This window comes from Sorex fumeus, unplaced genomic scaffold (genome assembly GCF_029834395.1).
Source record: "Sorex fumeus unplaced genomic scaffold, SorFum_2.1 ptg000008l, whole genome shotgun sequence".
Lineage (NCBI taxonomy): Eukaryota > Metazoa > Chordata > Mammalia > Eulipotyphla > Soricidae > Sorex > Sorex fumeus.
In genome coordinates this window covers 78,314,587-78,339,132 of record NW_026606065.1, presented here as the reverse complement: position 1 = coordinate 78,339,132, position 24,546 = coordinate 78,314,587, and the positions used below count along the sequence as shown (strand labels likewise).

The following is a 24,546-nucleotide window of genomic DNA, read 5'->3' as shown; positions in this document are numbered from 1 at the left end:
AAGCTCAAAGCATCTTTAAGAACAAAACAGCACTGACCATGCAAGTGGAAGGAAACATAAACAAATGGGACTACATCAAACCAAGAAGCTTCTGCACTTCAAAAGAAACTGTGACCAAAATACAGAAAGAGCCCACACAATAGGAAAGATTATTTACCCAATACCCATCTGATAAGGGATTAATATCCAGGATATACAAAACACTAATAGAATTGTACAAGAAAAACCTCCAACCCCATCAAAACATGAGGAAAAGAAATGAACAGAAGCTTCCTCAAAAAAGAAATACAAATAGCCAAAAGGCACATAAAAAAATGGTCCACATCGCTAGCCATCAGGGAGATGCAAATCAAAACAACAATGAGATATCATCTCACATCACAGAGACTGGCACACATTCAAAAGAACAAAAGCAACCAGTGCTGGTGTGGATGTGGGGGAAAAGAGACACTCTTTCACTGTTGGTGGGAACGCCTACTAGTCCAGCCTTTCTGGAAAACAATATGAACAGTCCATCAAAAACTAGAAATTGAGCTTCCATATGACCCTGCAATACCACTTCTGGGAATATATCCCAAGAATGCAAAAAAGCACAGTAGAAATGACATCTGTACCTATATGTTCATTTCAGCACTGTTCACTTAACTTAATCACTTAATCACTTAACTTCCTGTTAGTCGTCGATTTGCTCGAGCGGGCGCCAGTAACGTCTCCATTTGTCCCTGTCGCGTGCAAGTGTAGCCCAATGGCATCTCTTCGCTCCAGGAACATGAAGGGCCTCAAACCGATCGTTCGCGATCTTGACGAAGAAGTCTGACCATCTGGTAGGTGGGCGGCCACGCGGTCTTTTGACATCCCATGGAATCCAGTCGGTAACAGTTCTAGCCCAGCGGTCGTCTTTAAATCTCATTACGTGACCAGCCCATCTGATTTTCGACACTTTGGCAAATGAGACAGCGTCCCTGATTCTTGATCGTCGACGGATGTCAGAACTCCGGATTCTTTCTCTCATTTGAGTGAAACGTGATATTCCAAGCATAGCTCTTTCTATTCTTCTTTGGGAGACCTGAATAGCGTTCTCATCCTGTTTGCGTAGGGTCCAGGTCTCTGAGGCATATGTTAATGCAGGAAGAACAGTGGAATCAAAGAGATGTGCCCGGAGCCGGAGGTTCTTCGTCCTCTTAGCTATTTCTTCGACGTTCTTGAAGGCGTTCCAAGCCGCTCTCTTCATCCTGCGCAGCTCGGGTGCCAGGTCATTGGTCATGTTGACCTCTCGACCTAGGTACACATAGCTGTTGCATTCGGAGATGGTCGTTCAGTTGAGAGCGAATGGGGCATCAGGAACAAGGCTGTTTCTCATAAACATTGTCTTCGTAAGATTCAGCTGGAGTCCTACCTTTCCACACTCACGGTCAAAGTCGGCCAGCATTTGTGCCGCTTGGCTGATGTTTGGTGTTATTAAAACAATGTCATCAGCAAAGCGGAGGTGGTGTAATTGCTGACCATCTATCTTCACTCCCATTCCTTCCCATTCTAGTCGTCGCATGATGTTCTCGAGGGTGGCACTGAAGAGTTTCGGTGAAATGGTATCACCCTGCCGCACCCCTCTCTTGACATCAACGATCACTTCTTTGTAGAATGGTGAGATCCTGGTAGTGAATCCGCAATACAGTTCACGGAGGATCCTGATGTATTGGGCTTGAATGCCCTGATTGGCTAGGGCTTCAATGACCGCTTCCGTCTCAACAGAATCAAAGGCCTTCTTTAAATCAATGAACGTTAAACAGAGCGGCATCTTGAACTCCCGAGAAACCTCAATGAGCTTGGTTATCATGTGGATATGGTCAATGGTGCTGAATCCTTTGCGGAACCCGGCTTGCTCGCATGGTTGTCCTTCATCTAGTGTTCTGCCAATCCTATTTAGGATGACTCGAGTGAACAACTTGTAGATGACAGACAATAGGCAGATCGGGCGATAGTTGCCAATGTCATGGATGTCTCCCTTCTTGAACAGTAGTACGGTCCTGCTGGTTTTCCATTGGGACGGAACCTTGCATTCAGACAGGTAGCGAGTGAAGAGCCGAGCCAGTGTATTGATGAGTACTGACGGCAGGTTCTTCAGGTGTTCAGGTCTGACCTTGTCTGGGCCGGGTGCTGTTTGTTTCTTTACCGACGAAATGGAGTGTCGGATTTCGGAAGGGAGAACGTTGGGAACGACATATCCATCCTGTGGAATTTGGTATGTCGGCAAGTGGACATGGCTGTCGAAGAGATTTGAGTAGAAGTCATGGATAATCTTCTCCATTGCCATTCTGGAGGATGTGATGGATCCATCAGGACGTCGGAGGGCAGTCATCTTGGTCTTGTAGTTGGCGAAGGACAGGCGGGCATTACGAATACTTTTCCTGGCTTCTGCCACATCTACCAATACTTCTGCTCTTCTCTCTTTGAGGTCTTCCTTGATCGCATCTCTGCACTGCTTTGCGAGCTCGGACGTTAGCTTGCGGTTGCCTGAGGCATGCGCCAAACCATGCTGGAGAATTAGCTCAAGAGTTTTTGAAGATAGGCGATTTTTTGTGGCTATCTCTCTCTTGGCGTTCCTCGCACATTTATGGAGGTGCTGAACCAGTCAATCGTATTCCTCGTCAATGTTGTCAACAATGGCATCTTCCCATGTTGCCGCAATAGTACCAAAGAGTTCCCAGTTGGTGGTCATTCTGGGAGTTCTCTTTTTGAACTTTGCAGCCCTTTCTCCCCGCTCTGTGAAGTAGAATTTTGCACGAAGGAGACGGTGGTCCGATTCCGTTCGAAATTTTGGGACAACAGCGACATCAGTCAGGCAAAACCGTCGATTGAATATGATGTGGTCTATTTCGTTGTGGAATCGTCCACCGGGAGACTCCCATGTCCATCGTTTAGATTCTGCCTTCTGGAACTGTGAGTTACCATGAATGGTCTTGGTCGACATGATGAACTCAGACAGTCTCTCACCCTGTTCGTTCCATTCTAGGCCATGGGTCCCGATGTGAAGTTCTTCAGCTGATCTTCTCGGTCCTATCTTGGCATTAAAATCACCCACAATGATCTTGTAGAAGGTGTGGTCTTCTTTATAGAACTTCTCTAGCTCCATGTAGAACTTCTCGATTTCTCTTTCATCATAATGAGATGTTGGTGCGTAGACCTAGGCTGCCACAACGAAGGAAGACAAAAATGATCGTCTGTACTTTCAATGCACGTACGCTAGCATCAGATGCATCCATCGAGGACCTGATGGTACAAGCGTGAATGATCAAGTACGACATCATTGGTCTGATCGAGACAAGAAGGCACGAATCTCACCATGCCGTTTTCAACACTGGAGAAGAATTGTTCCTCGAAACATGCGATAAGAGAGGTGTTGGAGGCGTCGGTGTCCTTGTCAACACAAACTTGGCCAAGAGCATTGATTCATTTGAATGCCTAACAACCTGAATCGGATGTTTACATTTGAATAGATGTGGCTCACTGCCTGCAGTTTCTATCTTCGTTGTCTACGCACCAACATCTCATTATGATGAAAGAGCACTGTTCACAACAGCCAAAATTTGGAAACAACCCAAGTGCCCTAGAACAGATGACTGGTTAAAGAAACTTTGGTACATCTACACAATGGAATACTATGCAGCTGTTAGGAGAGATGAAGTCATGAACTTTGCTTATAAATGGATAGACATGGAGAGTATCATGCTAAGTGAAATGAGTCAGAAAGAGAGGGACAGACATAGAAGGACTGCACTCATTTGTGGAGTCTGAAACAACATAACATGAGGCTGACACCTAAGGACAGTAGATATACGAGACAGGAAGATTGTTCTATAGCTGCAAGCCTGCCTCATGAGCAAAGGGGAGAAGACAGCTGGAATAGAGAAGGGATCACTAAGTAAATGATGGCTTGAGGAACCGGTCAGGATGGGAGATGTGTGCAGAAAGTAGATAAAGGACCAAACATGATGACCTCTCAGGGTCTGTATTGCAAACCATAATGCCCAAAAGTAGAGAGAGAGTATGGGGAATACTGTCTGCCATGGAGGCAAGGGGAGGGTGGGAAAGGGGGATATACTGGGGAGACTGGTGGTGGGAAATGTGCACTGGTGGAGGGAATGGTGTTTGATCATTGTGTGATTGTAACCCAAACATGAAAGCTTATAACTATTTCACGATGATTCAATACAATTTAAAAAAAAGTCTTAAGATCTTTAGTCCTTAGACATAAAGAGACTATTCTTATTTGTTACACTCATCATTAGAAAGATCACTTTGGGGCTGGGAGTGCAACTCCAAAGGATATACATGTTTTACATGTAGGAGGTCTGAGTTTGATGCCTAGCACCAAATGGTCCTGACCCCTAATTACCAGTACAAGACTGGTTTTAGCCTCTAAACCAAAGACAAAAAAAAAAAAATCCCAAGTAAGTACCAAGTGAAAAGGCTAGACCATTCTCTCTCTCTCTCTCTCTCTCTCTCTCTCTCTCTCTCTCTTCTCCCTCTCTCCTTCACTCCCTCCCTCTCTCTTTGTCTTATTGAAACTTATCTACACAGATGTGAGGGGAGAGAAACAGAGAAGTATGCACTCAAGAGAGAACATAGGCCAGCAAAGATACAGAGACAGAGAGACAGGCGAGTGAGATACAGGTTCCAGGAAGAACACAGGCTTGAAGAGCAAGCCAAAGTGGACCATTTTCAATTAGTCATTGCTTAATGAGTAAAATATTATAACTGTACTAAGAAAGCAATTGTATTTGAAGGTGTGAAAAGTGAGCATTTCACTAAAAAAAAAAAAACCTCCTATAAATAGAAGGTGTATTTCTTCTAGTAGCTTAATGACTACTATATGAGTACAAGGTACCAGTTTACTTTTTAATAATAGGTAAATAAATACAGAAAGGCATAGTAGGTGTTCTTTCAAAATGATTTTACTATATTCTGATTATACAGATCTCCCCAAAGAACAAAAAATATTACATTGAGGATTTATAAATACAAAATACTAATCTCCCAACTCCATAGGTAAATTATAAAGCATTTCTTAAAATATCTCTCTACTTGTGATAGGTATTACATTCTATGCCCTAAACTTAATAAATCAAAATCCAAAGCCCTCAAAAACTTCTATCAGGGCCAAAGAGATAGCACTCCAGAAAACTGGAGTACATGCTTTGCACGCAGGAGACAGAGACTGGATCCTTGGGTCAGATGGTCCTCCAAGCACTGGGCTGGGGCAGTCCTTGGGCATCCCTGGTTAAAGACCTTACCTACAGCAGGGCTGGAGGGTGTTATATGCCTTTTGCCACTGGAAAATTAAAATATTGTGGAAATTTCATAGTATCAAGAGTGGATACTTCAGTAAAAATAGAAAAAGGCTAAGATTGTGAATCAGAAAGGAGTGTGTTTACTCACAAGACTAATATTTTTACTATTATTTGTTCCTGACCATCAGCAATGAGTCTTATGTGGAGTTTCATGGGATCTAACAATCACCCTCCTTTTACAATGACTAATGCAGAGTAAAATAATCTCATGTTTTAAGTAAAAATGTCATTTAACCTTACCTCAGTCCTTCCTTGATTCCTAAAAAAGAAAGGAAAAATTTTCAAATTAGATTTCATGCTTCCTCAAAGCAAGCTAAAAAAAAGAAAGCTAATAAGAAAGCCACAAGAAATAGCACTACTTACAATTTACATAAAGTATTACATTTGTAGAGATTGATTAATATTTGGTTCTCCTTAACTATGTAATCTATAGGGGAAAAATCACATTATTCCCACACAAGTATATTAGATGCTATGAATTTGTGTCATTTAACACTATTACAACTGGTTCTAGAAATATTTTACCCAAATGATCTCAATATAATTCTTATCTTTATTTCTGAACATTTTTAGCATTAAACAGCATGTGAATGCATATTCAATACAAGGTACACAGTATTTCAGCAAGAATTTCTATTTTATCTAGCTAAAATTATTCATTAGCCTAGCTAAATCTTAAAAAATAAAAACTATTACATTTAATAAATTTTAAGTTTGTAAGCAATTTATTTTCATTACATAAACAGCTGGAGTGATAGCACAGAGGGTAGGGCATTTGCCTTGCACATGGCTAACCCAGGTTTGATTCTTCCGTATTCAATGTGCCAAAAACAGTAACAAGTCTCACAATGGAAACATTACTGGTGCTTGCTCAAGCAAATTGATGAACAATGGGAGGACAGTACTACAGTGCTCCATAAACAGCACATGCCTATATAAAAACATTTTCTTTTTTTTCTTTTTTTTCTTTTTGGGTCACACCCGGCGATGCTCAGGGTTACTCCTGGCTCATGCACTCAGGAATCACTCCTGGCGGTGCTCGGGGGACCATATGGGATGCTGGGAATCGAACCTGTGTCGGCCATGTTGGCTGCATGCAAGGCAAACGCCCTACCCACTGTGCTATCACTCCAGCCCCTAAAAACATTTTAATACAAACAAGTCTAATGAAGTTATAAAACACCACAACTTTACTGTTTACAGCTTGGTACTGAAAATATTCTCATTACTTTATTGCAACTATGGCCCTCCCGTTGATCGTCGATTTGCTCGAGCGGGCCCAGTAACGTCTCCATTGGAGACTTTGTTGTTACTGTGTCTGGCATATCGAATACTCTCGGTAGCTTGCCAGGATCTCCGAGAGGGGCGGAGGAATCGAACTCGGATCGGCCATGTTGGCCGCTTGTACGGCGAACACCCTACCGCTGTGCTATCGCTCCAGCCCCTAAAAACATTTTAATACAAACAAGTCTAATGAAGTTATAAAACACCACAACTTTACTGTTTACAGCTTGGTACTGAAAATATTCTCATTACTTTATTGTCTTTAAAATTTTTAGTAAATATGGTATGAATGCTTACTGTCTGAACCAGACAGTAGGCAACAAATTACATATATATATGCCTCTCGGAAAGCCTGGCAAGCTACGGAGAGTATCCTGCCCACACAGCAGAGTCTAGCAAGCTACCCGTGGCATATTCAATATGCTCAAAACAGTAACAATAACGGGTCTCTTTCCCCCAACCCTGAAAGAGCCTCCAATACAGCAGCGTTGGAAAAGACAAGTAAGGAGAGGCTGCTAAAATCTCAGGGCTGGGAAGCTACTGGCACCTGCTCAAGTAAATAGATGAACAATGGGATAACAGTGATACAGTGATACAGTGGCATCAATATTACATCCTATGTAACTTAATACTTTAAAAAAAAACCCAAACTGTTATTTCCACAGTGACCTATCGCTAAAATGATAAACATTATTGTATAACACAATAATTAAAGCCTCAGAAATGAATGAAATCAATACCTGCCCATTCTCTTACTGGACAACAAGAAGTTGGACTTTTCACTAACCATTGATGAGCCGCTAAAGCACTTTTTAGGTTAAAACAAGCAACTGATCAAAAGTACCAAGTCTTTAGCTCTGCTCCAGGGCTATCATGCCAGCTTGTCTTCTATTCACACGTCTGCTTAGTGAATGAGCGCATCAGCTCAGAAACCAGGGCAAGTGGCAGGCCAGGCAGCTGCAAGGTGAGCTGGAAAGGACAGGGAGCGACCAGGTGGAGAGGTGGGGAAGTCCCTGGGGTGAAAGGTGCAGTCTGGGGGCAGATGTCAGAGCTTAGAGTGGGGTGGGGGCAGCCCCATAAGAGATGGCTCAATAACAGATGGGGTGGCATCTACCTTGGTTGGCATCACCTGGAAGAAGCTCCTGAGAGTCAAGGGTGCCCTTGTGGGGCAAGGGGCGAGTCTAGAGAGGAGGGGGCAGCCTCAGCCGCCACGAGGACAGAAGTCTGAACAGGAAGGGCACAAACTGCAAGGGCAGCAAAGCGCAAAGTCTGATGAAAGGGTTTGGGGCGGGCAGGGAAAGGGGCGCTGAACAAATCAGAACACTGCCTCAACGAATATGTAACGGTACTTCTCACTTCCATCTAAGAGATACAAACATGAAGAGGGTCAAGAATGGGAACACACCCCATGGTGTCAGGCTAAAACTGGACACGGATGAGAGTTCATGTCTTCAACATGCAGACAAAAGGGCCACAGTGGTAGGACAGCAGGTGGGGCATTTGCCCGGCATTTGCAGCTGACCCAGGTCTGATCCCAGACATCCCATACGGTGTCCTGAGCACATCCAGGAGTGATTCCTGAGTACAAAGCAAGGAGTAATCCCTGAGCACTGACAGGTGGGGCCCCAAAACAAAACTGAACATGTAAGCAGAGAAAATAGGACAGATGTAAAGGGGTGGGGGGCAGGAGTCTACACACACATGAAAGCCAACAGAAAGCACAGGACAACAATGAGCACATTTGATATCCAGAGCTCAGATGTTAAATATCAATCTCCCGGGGGCCAGAACAATAGTACAGCACATAGGACACTTGCCTTGCCCAAACTGACACAGGTTCAATCCCTGGCACCCCAAAGAGTTCCCCCGCGCCTGCCAGGAGTGATACCTGAGCACAGAGCCAGGAATAGGCCCTGCACATCACCTGGTGTGGCTCCAAAATAAAAGTAATAATTAAAAAATCTCCCAAAGGAACCAGAACTCCTTGAAGAAATGAAGTTCTTCAGGGCTCAGATATAAACAGACATAAGTCTAAAACATCTTTCTATAACAAAAAATAAGTGCCCAAAAAATGATGGAAACATGTCAAAAGTACACAGGCCTAAAGAACTAAACTATGGTTAAACAGGGCACGTGAGCCAGCCAGAAAGTTCCCAGTGGATGATTAAACATTTGAATAAACGATGACAGTAAAAAATGCACCCTGTTGAGAAAAACTGAAATCCATTGCTTCATTATAATACTGAAAAATAAGTAAAAATTTGATGAGGAAAGTACCACACTACACAACACTTGGTAATTACAAAAGAGAGAATAGTAAGTATTTTATAGTGAAGAAGTGGAAGTTTAAAAAACATTATAATCAAGTCTTCAAACTTTCTACCACCATGGATGGTCAAAATGCAAACTTTGTCAGAATACAGCACTGATGCAGCTTTACCAATGTATTCTCAGAGGGATAAAAATAATCTGAATCTAATTATGGAGAAACATCAGAAAATCCAAATTGTACAAAAGTAACTGATTGGTAAACATAAAAAAAAAAGGTTAATTATGCATGAAAAACCAAGAAAAGATCTCCAAATGCTATCTACTTAAAAAAAAAAAAAAGCCTAGAAGACTGATAACAGAATGCAATGCAAGGGAGTCTTCTGCTACAAAACACCAATGACATCAAACAACGCGATACACAGGGAGAGAGGAAGTAAGGAGCGGGGGAACACGGAAGGCAGCGTGACACAGGGTAGAAAGAAAAAGCCTCACTGAGTTGGTATTTGAACAGATCTGAAACGTGGAACGAGCCACGGGAATGTCCAGTGGGAGAAGGTTCTGGACAAAATGAACAGAGCAAAAGTGAGTGTTGAGTCTGAGGTGCTACTGAGGCATCCTGGGTCAGGAGACAGTGGAATGAGGGAGCTATGTATTCTGCTGTTTCACGTGGAACGGGTTCCCGATCACTCTGACTAGCAGAGAACGTGTGTGTGCACACCAGCGCACATGCGTTACTCCTTACAGAATATCTGTCTTTTGACAAGCCTTGAAATCTTCAGGTAAATTTTCATTCTGGGGGTGGAAAAACTGCACTTACATTTAAAAGCACTTGTAAAATTTCAAAAAACAGTTTTTTAAATGTCAGAAATATCGGGTAACTTACTTGGCAATCCGCAGTTTCCCAACCTCACCTCTTCCAGGGGCTTTAGCCCACTGCTGTGACAAATATTTAGGAACCTAAAACAAAGATACATATATGATTATATCTGGGTGCTAACAAGTCTTCTTGAACATGAAACAATGCACTGCTTCTATTTTATTTTCTGCCTGCAATAACTTGCATTGGAGCGATAGCACAGCGGTAGGGCATTTGTCTTACAAGCGGTCAACATGACTGACCCGAGTTCGATTCCTCCACCCCTCTTGGAGAGCCCGGCAAGCTACTGAGAGTATCTCGCCCACACGGCAGAGCCTGGCAAGCTCCCTGTGACGTATTCGATATGCCAAACACAGTAACAACAAGTCTCACGATGGAGATGTTACTGGGCCCGCTCGAGCAAATCGATGAACAACGGGAGGACCGTTATTATTAAGCTCGAATTATGTTTTGTTCTGTAATGCGTCTTGAACATGCCCTGAGAGTACACACCTCCGCCCCACCACCTGCCCCTAAACAACAACAAAAAGAGAATCTAGTCATGACGCAAACATTGGTCCAGCAACTTGAAGTAACTAAGTGTCGCAGACCCCTGATCACTTTGCGACCCCTGAGTACAGAGTTGGGAGTAGCCCCAAGTACCACTGGATGTGCCCACCCAAAACTCCCCCCCCCAAAAGTTTAACTTTTAAAAAAATTATGAAGTGTTAACTTATGTTTCAAAACATGTCCAAAAATGTTCAAATTGAAACCCAAGCACAAAAATTTGTAAATCTACAACTGTACCTCATGGTGTTTCACTAACAAAAATTAAAAAAAAAATTAATGATGGAGAATGGGCACTGGTGGAGGGATGGGTACTGGATCATTGTATAACTGAAACCCAAGCACAAAAATGTGTAAGTCTACAACTGTACCTCATGGTGTTTCACTAATAAAAATTTTTAAAAAAACGTTCAAAAATGTTCAGAGATGAGAACAGCTCCTCAGAAGCACCGAGCACAAACATGGTATCGGAGCTTCCCAAGTTCATGGTAATTTCCAAGATACGATCAAATACAACTTCCCTAACACTGCAATAAGCACTTTACTTACAGGCTCGCACATTTGTTCCTCAATTTTATGAAGTAGATACTTTTCGTTACCCCTATGTTAGAGATTATGAATCTGGGATGCCCAAGTATTTAAGTTAGCAAAGAATATATAAAATTCATAAGTGATGAGACCCTAGATAGTTCAGCATCGAAACTGAAACGTAAGGAAATAAAAGAGTGAGATGGCTCCTGTCCAGGACTCTCCACTCCACACCTGTACCAGCACAGCTGAGAAAAAATAACCATGCTAAGTGGTCTCACTGGAAATGCATGTCCACTTCCAGCAAGGGAACCTTTTGGACGCTGGGGCAAGCCATCTCCCTACCGCATCACTCCCCCTCCACAGATGAGTCAAAGCTCTCTCCACTGCCAAACCACACTTCTCTTCCCTCTGTATTATAGCCTGATTTTTGTCTTGCAATAGCCTTGAAACATATTACTGAGCCATAGTCTGGTTGCTTTCCCCACTTTTAAGTCCAAGGTGAACTACAGCCACTCCTTCACTTGATGCAATGCATTTCTTTCCCTGGTGACGTTCTTTCCTTCAATGCTACCATCCCTGACTCCAGTTCCATCTCTCTTAATCATTCTCTCAGAGAATGATGACATCAGAAGCACAAGCAAACACACTCCTAACAATGCAGCCAGAAGATTCTAAACTAGTTCGGGAATGAGCTCCCAAGAGCAGCATTCCTGGGTAACAGCTTCTCTGTGTGTGAGAACAAGACCTGTCACCTGCTTTGGTGATGCAATATGGCAAAGGAATGGGATGCCATTATGTGGGCAAGTTATAGTAATTGTGACTTGTGGGTAGGGGCCAGTAGAGCACACACCTAGGATGGATAAGACCATGGGTTCAATCCCTGACTCTCCATACCCCCCAAACAGATTGGAAATTATGTCCTGTTTTCTCAACTTGCACGTTTTGATGATGTCAGCTACTGTGTTGGAGAGGCCCAGGTGGCAAGAAAGTAAGGCCAGGCTCCTGCCAGCAGTCAGCCTGAAAATTAGGCTCCTAGTCCAACAACCCATGAGAAACAGAATTCTGCCCACAGAGAAGCTTGGAAACAATACCTCCCAGGAACTCAGATAAGAATTCAATCCGGGCTGACTTGATGGTAGCAGGTATGGGACTGATTCAAAGAACCCAACTATGCCGGGATTCCAGAGTATAATCTGAATCTGAAGCAACACAATTCTGATCCACAGACCCTGAAGCAAGGTGTTATTCCAAGTTACTAAGGTTGTTAGAACACTTCATAGCAATAGATTATTCGTTAGGTAACAATCACCCTTCCAAATATTTAAAATATACTAGCCATGAAATCTCTATCAATCTTATTCTTTTATCAATCGTACAATGAGGCAACTGAGGCAGAGGGAAGTTAGCAAATGTGTTAAGGATTACACAGTTAAGAAGTAGTAAGACCAGACTATAAATCTTTCCTCTGTGTGCGTATCTGTCTGTCTGTCTCTAACACACACATCCTCAGCTTTCTCTCTCTCCTCTCTCTCTCCCTCCCCTCCTCCTCTCTCTCTCTCTCTCTCTCTCTCTCTCTCTCTCTCTCTCTCTCTCTCTCTCTCTCTCTCACCCCCCCCCACCTCCACACACACAGGGCTCACTCCTTGCAGAGCTCACTCCATAAGGCGTGTGGCACTCACCATGGCAGGGACCATCAAGGTCACACCTGACACTGCTGGGAGGTCAGCAGAGCTCCACCCTACAGTGCTATGGGGGAGTTAGGGGCCCACTCTCTGTCCTCTCAGTAACCTCCTTGAATGAGCGGTTTCTGCTGGCTGGCTACAACTCCTCTGCCCTTCTGTTGGATCAGGCGGTCTTTCCTTCCTACCACACCACTGTAACCAAACAAAGGTTCCCATGCCACCGGGCCAAGGTTCAGCTCTCTCCCTGTCCTCCCCTCAACAATACTGAGAACTAATTTCTTCCTTCAAACACTTTCCGTCCTCTCACTGCCTCCTGACAGCCTTCCCACATCTCTGGCTTCTCCCTTTTGGTGTCCACCTCCAGATTCTCATCTTCCTGATCTTTTTCTCCAGCCCTCAAACCTCTCCTCTTCTTATACTCACTCTTACAGAATATCTTGTTTCACAGCTTTAAATACCTTTGAACAATGACAACTCCCAAATTTATTACAAGTCCAGGCTCTCCACACAAGTCCCAACATATACAACTGACCCTTGAACAACACAGGATTGAACCGTGCAGGTCCTTAAAAGAAAAAAAAAAGTTTTTTCAATGAATGCAACTGGTTCTCTATATTGGTGGGTTTTTCTTTCTTTCTTTTTTTTTTATAATTTATTTATTTATTGAATCACTGTGGGAAAAGTTACAGAGCTTTCAGGTTTAGGTCTCAGTCATGTAAATATCAAACACATTTCCCTTTACCAATACTTATTTTTAACTGCGAACCCCAATAGAACCCCACCTCCCACCCCTCCCAATTCCTGTGAGGCAGATGAGTTCTAGTTAACACTCTATCTACTTTGACTAGATTCAATGTTTCGATAAAGGATGCACCATTATTATTTAGAGTTTACCACCCCCACCCCCCCAAATCAGACATGCTGAAAAAGCATTGTGAAATGATTTGCTCTCTACAGCTGGGTTCAAGAATTAAATGTTATCACGGCCACGCGGTTTTGGATTTCTGCTATTTTACTTATTAACCCTGGAAGTGTTTCTACTAAAAGTCAGATAATTAAGAGATTGGTTTCTGTGTTCTGGAGTCGTGGCCCTGCCAGAGAGCCGCTCGTGGGGGGCAACTGGTGACCTCGGTAGGGCGTGAAGGACGGGTCGGAACGCCCCCCTTCCCATGAGGTTTTTGTCGCCCCCGACCCCCAGCTCAAACCTGCTGTCCACAAGGCTCCCGTGCGGCCACCATCTTTCTTTCCAGAGAGGAGAGGGCGAATCTATATTGGTGGGTTTTTCATCCACAGATTCACCAACTGTGAATGTCATTGATCGAGTTCATAGATGCAGAAGCTGGAGTCATGAAGCATAAACTACAAGTACCTACAACATCTGTGGAACTCGTCATCAACTTGAAGGGGGGGGGGGTTCTGAAACCTATTACCCTCATATATCCAACTGACTTCGGCTACTCAAATTCTCCATCTGAATATTTGGTGGGCATTTCAAAATTAAAAACCCCACACTAAAATTCTTATTTCCCGGGGCTGGAGCAATAGCACAGCGGGTAGGGTGATTTGCCTTGCACGCGGCCAACCCGAGTTCGATTCCCAGCATCCCATATGGTCCCCTGAGCACCGCCAGGGGTAATTGCTGAGCACAGAGCCAGGAGGAACCCCTGTGCATTGCCGGGTGTGACCCAAAAAGAAAAAAATTCTTATTTCCCATAAGTATCTTCAATGCTGATAAATCTGCACCTCCTACAACCTTTCATGCCCCAATAAAAGTAAACTTCATTCTTCCAGACACTCAGGCTGAAACATGGGAACTATCCTGAATAGTTCCTGTTTTCCCACATTTCACATTCAACCAACAGACATATTCTGGTAGCAATACTTTCAAATTACATCTGAACTTCAGTTTCTTTTCACCAGTTCAAGGTCCAACCTGACATTATCTCTTGTATAATTATCAGAACAACTTTTTTTTCCCCACTAAAAAACATTTTATTTTATTTTTTTTTCCAGACTTACACATTTTTGTGCTTGGGTTTCAATTATACAATGATCAAACACCCATCCCTCCACCAGTACACATTTCCCACCACCACGGATCCCACTATCCCGCCCACCCCCCATCCCCCATCCCACCCTGCCTCTGTGGCAGGGAATTTCCCTCTCTCTCCTTTTGAGTGCTGTGGTTTGCAAAAGAGGCATTGGCAATCATGTTTGGTCGATAGTCTACTTTCAGCATGCTTCTCCCATCCTGGGAGGATCCTCCCAATACCCTGTTTGGCGTTCCCTTCCCTTTCTGGGCTCCCTTTTCCCCTAGCATGTATGGTTGGCCTCCAGGTCATTGAGTAAAATTCCTGGTACAAATCTCTGCCATTCTTGGGTGTTAGTTTCCTATTTTGTTACTTTATGTTCCCCAGATGAATGCAATCTTTCTATGTCTATCCCTTTCTTTCTGAGTCATTTCGCTTAACATGATACTTTCCATGTAGTATCACTTGTATGAAAATTTCATGACTTCCTCTTTTCTAACAGCTACATAGTACGCCATTGTGTAAATGTATCAGAGTTTCTTTAACCAGTCATCTGCTCTAGGCACTCAGGTTTTTTCCAGATTCTGGCTATTGTAAAGAGTGCTGCAATAAACAGACAATTTCAGATGTCACTTTGGCTATACTTTTTTGCCTCTCTGGGATATATTCCCAGGAGTGGTATTGCTGGGTCAAATGGGAGCTCAATTTCTAATTTTTTGAGAATCATCCATACTGTTTTCCAAAAGGGTTGAACCAGTCGGCATTCCCACTAACAGTGAAGGAGTGTCCCTTTCTCGCCACATCCGCGCCAGCACCGGTTGCTTTGTTCTTGTGGATATGGGCCAGTCTCTGTGATGTGAGGTGATATCTCATTGTGGTTTTGATCTGCATCTCCCTGATGATTAATGATGTGAAACATTTTCTCATGTGTCTTTTAGCCATTCGGATTTCTTCTTTGTCAAAGTTTCTATTCATTTCATCTCCCCATTTTTTGATGGGATTGAATGTTTTCTTTTTGTGGAGTTGAACCAGTAGGGATGCAAGGCTGGTCTAACACTCGGAAATCAATCAACATAATCCACCATATCAACAAAAGAAAAGATAAAAATCATATGATCATATCAGTAGATGCAAAGAAAGCATTTGACAAGATCCAGCACCCATTTATGATGAAAACCCTAGCCAAAATGGGGATAGAGGGGACTTTTCTCAATATAGTTAAAGCCATCTACCACAAGCCTACAGCAAGCATCGTCCTCAATGGCGAAAAACTGAGAACCTTCCCTCTAAGATCAGGGACGAGACAAGGATGTCCACTCTCTCCACTGTTGTTCAATATAGTACTGGAAGTACTTGTAATAGCGATTAGGCAAGAAAAAGATATTAGGGGCATCCAGGTAGGAAAGGAAGAAATCAAGCTTTCATTATTCGCAGATGATATGATACTATACTTAGAAAACCCTAAAACCTCTATCAAGAAACTTCTAGAAACAATAGGCTTGTATAGTAAAGTGGCGGGCTATAAAATCAATACCCAAAAGTCCATGGCTTTCCTATATGCAAATAGTGAAAGAGAAGAAAGAGACATGAAGAAAACAATCCCATTCACAATTGTGCCCCAGAAAATCAAGTACCTAGGAATCACCTTAACTAAGGAAGTAAAGGACCTGTACAAAGAAAACTACAAAACTCTACTTCAGGAAATAAAAGAGGATACGAGGAAATGGAAAAATATCCCCTGTTCATGGATCGGGAGAATTAACATTGTCAAAATGGAAATACTTCCCAAAGCACTGTATAAATTCAACGCAATTCGTATTAGGATACCCATGACATTCTTCAAAGAATTGGAGCAAACACTCCTGAAAATTTATATGGAACAATAAGCCCCCACTAATAGCTAAAGCAATTCTTGGGAAAAAGAAAATGGGAGGAATCAACCTCCCTAACTTCAAACTCCACTACAAGGCAGTAATAATTAAAACAGCATGGTACTGGAACAAAGGCAGAACTGTAGATCAATGGAACAGGGTTGAATATACTGACGTCCCCCCCACCAAGCATACGAGCATCTAATCTTCGATAATGGGGCAAGAAAAGTGAAGTGGAGCAGGGAAAGCCTTTTTAACAAATTGTGCTGGCAAAACTGGACGGCTACATGCAAAAAAATGGGCTCAGATCTCTGCCTAACTTCATGTACAAAAGTAAGATCTAAGTGGATTAAAGACCTCAACATCAGACCGGAATCTATAAGATACATTGAGGAAAATGTTGGCAAAACCCTTCAAGACATAGAAGCCAATGGTGTCTTCAAAGATGTCACACCGCTGGCCAAGTAAGTGAAAACAGAGATAGACAAATGGGACTATCTTAAACTAAGAAGCTTCTGCACCTCAAAAGAAACAGTGACCAAAATACAAAGACAGTCTACAGAATGGGAAAGGATATTCGCCAACTACACATCTGATAAGGGGTTAATATCAGAACAGCTTTTATTGTGTTATTATTATTCTTACTGTGATGCTGAGGATTAAGCCCAGGTTCTCCACAAGCAAGGCATGTATTTGAACACCAAGCCACATCTCTAGCTCTGTAAAGGTCTCTAAACTGATATCCTTGCTTCACTTTTGCTCATATCCAGTTTCTTCCCAATACAGCAGCCATAGTGATTATCTTAGCACATAAGTGAGACAACAATGTACTAACACGCTGGGGATGTGTGTGATAGAAACAACATTTATTGAACTGTACTCAGTTTAACATTTATATCGTCTTACCATCTATCAAGTGCTTTTCTGTATACTTTACAAATATTGCTTCATTTAATGATCTTTTTTTCCTCTTATTTGTAGATAAAGAAACTGGGGTACCAAGTAGTCACTTTTCCAGTCTCACTGTAACTATAATCATAGTGGAACCATGATTTCAACCTCGCCAACTTAGCATGCTACATGTCTACTAGCATCCCATCAAAGATAATTCCCTCTTAAGTCTTAGATGATCCATGCTCTTCTTTCAACAGCTGCATCACTACCACCCTCTGGATTCTAACTTTATGGATCTATGAAAAATCGCAGCACACACCCATATGAGGACCTCTGATTTGCCATTCTCTCTGTCTGGATTATTCTTGTCCCAGATATCTGCAGAGCATCCCCCACATAAGTTCCCTTGGTCTTTGTGGAAGGACCACCTTAACTGTACAGCACTTTCTTCCTGTACTAAATACAGCATCTCATGGACAGAAACTTCCTCAAAGAAGAGTAACAGATAGACAAAATGGTATACGAAAAACGCTTGGCATCACTCATCATCAGGGAACCGCAAATCAAAATGATGAGATATATCACCTCATACCAGTGAGACTGGCACATATCTCAAAGATTAAAATTAATGATCATAAATGATTAAAAACAACCAGTGTTGGCAGGGACATGGGAGAAAGGAACCCTCATCTGCTGTTGGTGGAAATGTTGACTGGTTTGATCTTTGTGGAGAACAATATAAAAACTCAAGAAACTAGAATCCTGTACAATATAGGGATTCCATTTCTTGGATAACTCCAGAAGCTCAAAAACTCTTCCAGAAAGATATCTGCACATCTATGTTCATTGCATCACCATTCACAACAGCCAAACTCTGGAAACAGCCTAAGTGTCAAGACAACTGGATATAGGAAACTGTGGTACATAGACACAATGGAATACTATGAGGCTATAAGAAAAGATGAAATCATGAAATCTGTTGCTATATGGATGGATATGCAGAGTATTATGCTGAGTTAATTAGAACAATGTTATGACAGAACCATCTCTCTCACTTATGGTATATAAAGTAACAGTAAAGAAACAACAAAAACTCAAAAGCAACAGAAACTGAGAACTGGTCTATAATAGAAAGAGAGGATGGTGCATAGGATAGAGAGGGAAGAAACACAGCATCTCCAGCTACTTTCCATGTCATTTACCCTACTTTATTTCCTTCAGAGCACTTATCATCTGCTCTCTATGTATTTGCTGATTATCTGTTCTTCCTCCACATTAGAAAGTAATTTGCACACGGCAACTATTTTGGCTGTTTGGTATACCATCATCTCCCTAGGATCTATGAGAATAGCCTGACATTGTTTGGGACATACACTAGAGGCAAATTTATCATTTTAATGATTGGATTAAAGAAACATTAGCTCATGCTAATATAATGACAATTATGGTGATATTGGGATATCCTAAGGATACAGAATTTACTTTTAATAAACTTCATTTCAAAGCAAAGTCTTATTTCAGAAATCTAAAATTAAGGGGGAAGACAGGAGAATGCCAACAGCAAAGCATTTTCCAATTTTCCACTGCTGGTAGCCTGAAATGCTGTTGCGATGAAGAATGTCCTGGAATGAAACTATGATCAAGCTTGCGGAAACTACAATTTAGTCTGAAAACAGTTCTAAGTGAAGCAACTAAATATGGCATATACACAACATATTTAAAAATCAAATTCAGTTTATAAGGTGAGACAGAACGTACCAGAGTTAAGGCTCTTGCTTTACAGCCCGTGTGCAGCTCCAGGAGAGACCCCGGAGCAGAGCTAGGGGTAGGCCCTGAGCACTACCTAGTGTAGTGCAAAAACCTGAACCTCACCCAGCCCCACCAAACAGAATAAAATTCAGTACAATAAACTATACCCAACACAAGCAATTGCCAACTTCAAGGTTTGTGTTCCAGAAGCTAATTGATAAATTTGGAACTCATACCACATTGTCATCATTATTGTAAAACTACTGTTTCCCAGGCATACCGAGTTATTTAATACAAAAGGCTGCCAAATATTATACACTGTAATGAAAAATAAGGATAGTATGCCAACAGATACAACTTGCTATACTTTCTATGAGCTTATGGAAATGTGTGTGCATATTTGTAGGTCCATTAATATTAAATCTGAAAAAAGAGGTAAGAGCCAGAAGAAAAAATAAGTGAAGACATACTTCCCAAGGCACCAAACACTTTTGGGGGCAGTTGATTTTCTTTCATTAAAATATGCTATCTTTAAATAAAAGTTAAGTGTATTTAATGTATACCACACTATGTACACAGCTAAATTAATATACTCAGGCTAATTAACTACTTTTTGTGTATCTGATACAGACCAAAAGTATACTCAGTAGATTTCCCCCAAACACTTCAGTCACATGTCATCTGTGCATGTCATGCGCATCAAATATGAGATAAGTAATGGGTGTGACAGGGAATGTTATCAAGACAGGCAAATGTGACACAAAATTTCCTCAGTAAAACGTCCCTTAACTCACTCACTCGAAGACAAGATCCTGTGTTAATCACAGCCACAGAAAGTTTTGCTTCATTTATCTGTAATATTTTCATTAAGTCGAATATGAGATTGGTGTCTGTTTCCTGCACTAGTCTATAAGCCTAGTTTACACAGCAAGGACCAAGTGTGTTTTCACTTGCCATACCATCTAGAACCCTGGATAAAAATCTACTGAAAGTTTACTGAATGAATCAAGCCACCCACTTACTCACTCAAGCTGGAAAGAATACTAAGTTCAACTGTGCCTTGAAGTCAGTGTGTTAAGGCAGTAAGTATAGACAATCTTTTTCTAAGCTTCTCTGTCAACACTGCTTTATTAAATATCTAGTCCCTGGACAACTAGTCTTCAGGGTGTCCAGGCAACTAAGGGCAGTGCAGAGCACTCTGTGATGTGATACCCATTCTACCTACTTACAAGTAAGAGCTTATTCCCCCAGTAGTTTGCAACATGACCAGGAAGAGCCCTCTGCTGTCAGCACTTTGGGGAATTGCTTCCACCAAGAGAGCCTTAGCCCAGCGTTCTCCAAGCACCTGTCCACAGGCCACTACTGGTTCGCAGGTGTAAAAGGTTAAAAACTACCTGTATGCAGGAAAGGTGCTGACCCTCAGGCATGAAAAGGTTTTTCAGTCAAGATCATACACTCCTCCCAGGGCAACCACAGTCAAAGATCAGTCAACAATGGGTGTGTTTCAGCCCACACAGGAGAGCTCTGTTGGACTCTTTTTTGGATTTCTTGGCTTGTTCTTGTTCGTGGCTTTCAATGAGACTGCATCACACTCTCTATCAATCCAGCTCAAGCTCGTCTCCTTCCACAGATAGTGATCCTAAGTGCACTATATGTAAGCTCACCTCCACCTCAGAGTCAGCCTCCTGGAGAACCCAACGCACGACAGGTAGCTTTCACTCCCATGTTTTCTTGAAGATCAACAGATGGAGCCAAAAAGATGTAAAGACACAGAAATGAAGTTTCCACCTCACCTCTCAATCTCCAAGGAGAAAAATCATTCCAATGGGATAGAATATTTATCCAATACCCATCTGATAAGGAGTTAATATCCAGGATACAGAAGACACTAGTAGAACTGTACAAGAAAAAAACCTCCAACCCCACCAAAACATGGGGAGAAGCTTCCTCAAAAAAGAAATACAAATGGCCAAAAGGAACATGAAAAAAATGCTCTACATCACTAATCATCAGGGAGATGCAAATCAAAACAACAATAAGATATCATCTCACACCACAGAGACTGGCACACATCAAAAAGAATAAGAACAACCAGTGCTAATGTGGATGTGGGGAGAAAGGGACTCTCTTTCATTGCTGGTGGGAATACTGACTGGTCCAGCCATTTTTTGGAAGACAATATGGGTATTCCTTCAAAAACTAGAAATTGAGCTTCTGTATGACCCTGCAATATCCCTTCTGGGAATATATCCCAAAAAAGCACAGTAGAAATGACATCTGCACCTGTATGTTCATTACAGCACTGTTCAAAACAGCAGAATCTGGAAACAACCCGAGTGCCCGAGAACACACGGCTGGTTAAAAACCATGGTATGTCTACACCATGGAATACTATGCAGCTGTTAAGAAAGATGAAGTCATGAAATTTGCTTTTAAGTGGATGATCATTAAGAGTATCATGCTAAGTGAAATGAGTCAGAAAAAAGAAAGACAGACATAGAATGACTTCAGTCATTTGTAGAATACAAAATATCATAATATGAAACTAACACCCAAGGACAGTAGAGACAGGGCCAGGAAGATTGTACCACAGTTGGAAGCTTGCCTTATGAGCTGGGGGACAAGGCAGCTGGGATACAGAAGGGATCACTTGGGATGGAAGAGGTGTGCAGAAAGTAGATAAAGGACCAAACATGAGGGTCTCTCATTATCTGTATTGCAAACCATAAGGCACCTAAGTAGAGAGAGAGTAAGAGGGAAACTGTCTGCCATAGAGGCAGGGGGAGGAGTGGGACAAGGGTGGGAGTGGGGTTGGGTACTGGGGACATTGGTGGTGGAAAATGAACACTGGTGGAGGGATGGGTGTTCGATCATTTTATGACTGAAACTCAAGCTCTGTAAGTATAGGTCATGGTGATTCAATTTAAAAAAAAAAAAAGAAATGAAAAGAAAATTCATTCCAAGAGGTCATGGGGAGGAGGGAATGGGGCACCCTTAAACTGAGCATTAGCTTCAGCTTATTCCTAGCATAAACTTTGTAGCTAAAGATATACATCTGTGTCACTGTCAATACCTAAGCAAGAACACCTTCCTAAGCTCAGTTGCATCATCTGGAAAATTTAATTAGTACCTACTCAATTTAATTAGCGTTAGTACCTACTAAAATTTAATTAGTCTGCTTTGTAAAACACTTGATACACTAAAAAAAAAAATCAAAGATCCTTTTCCTACTACTGCCTGCAATACTTTAATGTATGTATGTAGCTTTCTCTATGGCCACCAAATAGCCAACTGCTTCCCTACCCGTGATAAAACTAAAGCTGAGCTTAGAGGAATTTTAGCTGCTAAATAAAAAGGGTAACATTCACAGCAGTATCTTTGCCATCTCTCCAGCCTGATCCTCTCCTCCAACAAACATTAGTCAAAATGATAAAAGGATGGTTTGACAAGAAATAAATCTTCTCACTGGCTAACAAGCAATGGATTAGAACAACTGCAGCTCTTCCCAGTGCAGCCACCTGTCCATTCCCAAAGACATTACGTGCGTGCATGTGTGTGTGTGTGTGTGATTCCAGTAGGAGTATTCGTGACTTACCAAAAAAAAAAAAACTTCATTCCTTTCTTGTTTTTTGTTTGGGGCAGGGAGGGAAAGCAAGGGTGTGGATCACAACTACCTGTACTCAGGGAAGCATCCCTGGCAGTGCTCAGGGGATTATATGTAGTGGCGGAATCAGATGTGGCGGCAGGGATCAAGCAATATTTCAATTTAAATATTGAAAATTAAACAACAGATCAAAAATACTTTTAAACATCATCCAATTTTTTAAAACACAATTTGATATAGGGAATGCAGCAGTAGTGTGACCAGTTGGCAACCTACTAGTGGCAGTGACAGCAAATAGAAACAAGGTAGAGACAACTAGGGTCATCGAGGTGTCTTTAAAGGGCTGGAGCGCACGCCGGAGTCCCAGGTTCCATCCTTGGCATCCCCCAAACAAACAAAGGTAATACAAACGACAAGAGACTAATTCTCTGAGTTAAAAGTACTTAACTTTTAACTGGTAAAAATTGTGGCACTTGGTGGGTTTAACTCGGTGGAATCTGCTGTCAAGTGTTAAATTCACATCTGTTACTTTTAAGTATCAGCCTGTTTAGAGCATCATTCTCTTACCATCCCAAACTCCAGAAAGAACTTTTTTTTTTAAATCAGGAAAGGCCCTGTACACTCGTAGTACACAACCTACTGCTACATTTTCTTTTCCCTCGACACATATCCTAGTTCTCCCTAATTCTTCTGGGGAAGTTTGTTCTAACCAACAAGCAACTCGAAAGCGCTTCTTTATATAAAAAAAAAAAAATCACCTTCCCCAGTAAGAGTTCCCTGCTCCGGCCAAAGTTTTTCCTGCTGCAACAAACTCTCAAGCGATCTTAACACGTACAGCTTCTCCCTTTAGAACTCCCGTCCCAGCCAGGCTCGGACACTTGAGTGGCACTTTGCAGAATCTCTAAACTAAACTTCTACCAAGAGACAAAAACAATGACCTGGGCGAAATCAGTGATGCCCCAACACAAGGACGATTAAACAACAGCAACAAGCTTTCTGAGGCAGAGAAGTGGGCCAGTCCAGGGGCTCTGGGTTAGGGCGCGTGCCGGGACTCGCATCTCTTACCTTGACCAGCCACACTCCAGTGTTCTGCTTTGCACCGGTCAGGTCCAGTTCCCCGCGCTCTGCCATGGCTCGGTCACTGGTGTGCACCCGCAGCTGCGGCCCCGGGAGCTGGGGGAGGCTGCGGAGCAAGAGTCGCGAGGGTTAGATCGGCGGCTGCAAGAGACTGGAGAGTGAACTGCCCGCCTCCACCTGCCAGGACGCTAGGAAGTTGGGAAAAGAGGAACACGCCGCCGAGAACCGTGACTGCGCCTGCGCACAGCCACCGTCGGTACGGCGCGCTGCTCGGGACAAACTTCCTGGGTCCGCACGGGCTCGAGTGGGCGTGGCTAATGGTCCAGGCTCTGGCTGAGGGATGAGATCATAGGGTGGGATGGGCCATCCATCATCAATAAATATAAAGACTAGGCCAGCTTGAACTGCAGAATGTGTCAAAATAGAAAAACGAGGCCCAAAGAAACCAAAGCTGTGAGTATATGTCTAACTCTTTAAGTTAAGGAAACTGAGCACTCGGAGGACAGGGTCTGAGTGAAAAATGAATTTGCACAAGTGGGCCCTGGAATGAGGCTGAGTGATCTTGAGTATATTGCAAACATACTGATGCAAGGCGAGCACACCCTTTATGGAGTCCAGACCCAGAATTCGTATAATTAAATCATTGACAATAGGTATGTCAGAGAAGATGCAGGTTTATCTGTAAGAGAAGATGCAGGTTTGCTGGTAAATTGTTGTTTAACTCCCAGGCTTACCAGTTATCTGCCTCTCTTCTTCTTTTTTTGTTTGCTTTTTGGGGTTAC

General features: G+C 42.5%; 1 protein-coding gene across 1 annotated transcript in view; it reads right to left on the bottom strand.

The window, feature by feature from the left end:
- Nucleotides 1-23,986, bottom strand: part of GTF2F2 (general transcription factor IIF subunit 2) — a 150,786-nt gene extending 126,800 nt beyond the window's left edge. Inside the window, exons 1-3 of the mRNA XM_056109796.1 lie at nt 23,753-23,986; nt 9,787-9,860; nt 5,589-5,607 (exon numbers count right to left, since the gene is read on the bottom strand). Of these exons, the coding sequence (XP_055965771.1) occupies nt 5,589-5,607; nt 9,787-9,860; nt 23,753-23,818 (159 nt within the window). The 5' untranslated portion in view covers nt 23,819-23,986. The remainder of the gene's footprint in view (nt 1-5,588; nt 5,608-9,786; nt 9,861-23,752) is intronic.
- Nucleotides 23,987-24,546: the final 560 nt, after the last annotated feature.